Below are 2,599 nucleotides of genomic sequence, written 5' to 3'. Positions count from 1 at the left end.
TTCTTGAGATATTCATCATATGCGTACGCCGCCTCCTCTGGTGTCTTGCACGTATTAGTAATGCGTTTTGCGCTGTACTTGGCACCCCACGACGTTTTACTCGTCTGTGTCACCCCTCTATATTTGGAGGTCTTTGCTTCGATGACTTTTCCTGTTGTTCCACTTTTTACATATCGATATTTCTGATAACTATTTAAACTCAATTGTAGGGTAACGTACACAAGATTACAGTTAGTGATTCATCGAAGGGCTGAGTAATTCTTCATTCATAGATGGATTCTGAATAAAAAACACAAATCATATATTCGCGTAAGCAGATACTAATACATACGTGTCGTCTGGCGGGTACAATAATGGAGGCTTGCACGCTACAAAGACGTGAATTCATCATGGAGTATAAGCATGTCAAGACCAAGACCAAGGTATCCATGATTTAGCTGTGGGCAGCCAATGATAAACGTTTTTTGCGTCTAGGAAATGAGCACTACTAGAAGGCAAAACATTCTACGTTTACAAATTTTTCATCTAAGCGCGTAAAAATCAACCTTACGTGGACTCTGCAGCCACAGAAGTTTTTACGCAGGAGATTATCCAGCAAAACTTTCGGTTCGTCTGCTGTTCGAAAGCTCAAAAACACAATGAATTCTAGTGTTGATTTGCACATTACGTTTTACACCTTGCACGCATCTCTTCTGTACACGGTTTACCAAATAAATTTCCCTCACATACACCAAAAGCCTTTGATCAACGAAAAATCGTTTGATCGCATTGATATACTCGAAACGCGAGTTATGGATTCATCGCTCGCAGAACCTGACAGAAGAGGATATTGGTAGATGAGGCAACATCAAGTCTGGGAATCTCTACGCTTGTGAATGGAAAATTGCCTTTACAGTAACAGAATACTATCAAGCATTTGCTTCATTTCACCTTAAACATACGTTGCGCATTAGAGAGCTGGTTGGACTCCATCATACTAAGATCATAGGCAGTAGTTCTCCTGAGTTTTTGATCAGCGGGGTTCGGAAAAGCCGGGCGCCCACTCTTTTATCTGTTCGCATTATCATTTGGAGCCAGCGAGGTCTATATCCCCGTGCGCGCATTTATTTGAATTATAGCATGCAATACTCTTGCGTACCTTGATCACGCTGCAATTCTGGTCCAAGGTCTTCAAGACCACGCATTTGTGTCAACGGTCACATAGTAGAACAAGAAGGGCCATCAGCAGGTACTGCCGGAATTTTGCGTCTCGCAGCATGCACCCCTCGTCCTTGTGGCAAGTTCACTTTTTGCAAAATGATTGGCTGTTTGGCGTATATCAATACCAAAAATTTATCAATATCTAGATACTTTACATGCCAGTCAGAATTGCAATAACTAATAAGAATTAAACGCAACACGCAAACAAGCTACAAAAAATGGTTTCCCACCCACTAGGTTGCGACACAATATCTGGCGAGGCTAAAATACATTATCAAGCAAGATGCTTGGGTAATGGAGCCAGATTGTTTTTGAGCCATGCATTGTGGCTCACACGTAACCTATGATTCCACTTTATATCAAAGCGGTCTGCATGGACACCATATGCCGTAGGGTACAGTCGCTCAAGCAGGACGAAAGTGTGCTGGTAACTCGCGGGAACAACCTTTCATCAAGACAAAGCATACAGTCAATAGGCATCCTCAAAGACTGACAGTTACTAAATTCGGTAAAAGTATCACCTAATTCTTCCGTTGCCGTTTACTCTTTTTAGCAGTGGATTTCTTGAGCTTCCGCTTTCCTTGGTTGCTTGCTTCCATATTCATTTCGTTCTTCGTATCGTTGCTATTGTTTTCTCCCTTTACAGCATTTACATACGCTTGATCCGCGCTTAGAGCACTATGGATGAAGCGCTGTGTTGCGTCTTTATCGAGCACGAGTCTAGGCCCCTTGGCTTTATCCTCCGCGTCCTTTAATTTCTTGATGAAAGCTTTTACCCGCTCCTGAATCATTGTTGCAACAAAGCATGTCAGTATACTCGTGAAGCCATTTTCTTAATAAAATCTAAATGCCTCCGCACAAGTTCTTTCTTCACGTGGGACTGACGAATATCTTTGGCCGAAACACCCTGTGTTTTCAAATAGATAAAAAGAAGCGCATTGATGGTGTATGCTGGCGAAGTTGCGAGGATAAGTCGATGTCATCATTTTAACAAGAGGAGGACATATAGTTGATTACGTACCTAGCAGAACTTGCATTTTTGCTCGTTCCAGCGAATTTAATGGCACCATCAGATCTTCGACATTACTGCGCTTCAATATAGCGAGGTGCTCTTCCACTGCCTCTAGCGTCCGCTCTACACTATTAAACGCCTCGACGCTATCACAGCTCATTTTGCGGTTGGACAATGGACGTTGTGTGGTCTTACACCATCTTAAGTTAATAAAAAAAATGCCCAACTTTTGCCATATATAAAAAAAATATCTCAACTTTTCAAAATATAAAAAAATATCCTAGCACGTAAATTATCACCGGGGAGCCGTAATATTACACAACAGAAGGTGTATTGTATTAGGAATGAATTAGCATAATTTAACAAAATACCCCACAATAACAAAGT

General features: G+C 41.5%; 1 protein-coding gene across 1 annotated transcript; it reads right to left on the bottom strand.

Annotated features, from left to right (window-relative positions):
* Positions 1 to 1,012: 1,012 nt before the first annotated feature.
* On the bottom strand, positions 1,013 to 2,372 carry PHALS_02409 (DNA-binding protein C1D involved in regulation of double-strand break repair; the record flags this gene model as incomplete). The annotated part of the gene is made up of 9 exons (XM_024716905.1): positions 1,013 to 1,051; positions 1,139 to 1,168; positions 1,233 to 1,342; positions 1,431 to 1,461; positions 1,582 to 1,645; positions 1,722 to 1,775; positions 1,858 to 1,982; positions 2,060 to 2,151; positions 2,222 to 2,372. 9 exons carry the CDS (start codon positions 2,370 to 2,372, stop codon positions 1,013 to 1,015), a joined length of 696 nt encoding a protein of 231 aa, XP_024582456.1.
* Positions 2,373 to 2,599: the final 227 nt, after the last annotated feature.

Source organism: Plasmopara halstedii, assembly GCF_900000015.1.
Source record: "Plasmopara halstedii genome assembly, contig: Scaffold_1939, whole genome shotgun sequence".
In the NCBI taxonomy this organism is placed as follows: domain Eukaryota; phylum Oomycota; class Peronosporomycetes; order Peronosporales; family Peronosporaceae; genus Plasmopara; species Plasmopara halstedii.
This window is presented reverse-complemented; position numbering and strand designations above follow the sequence as displayed.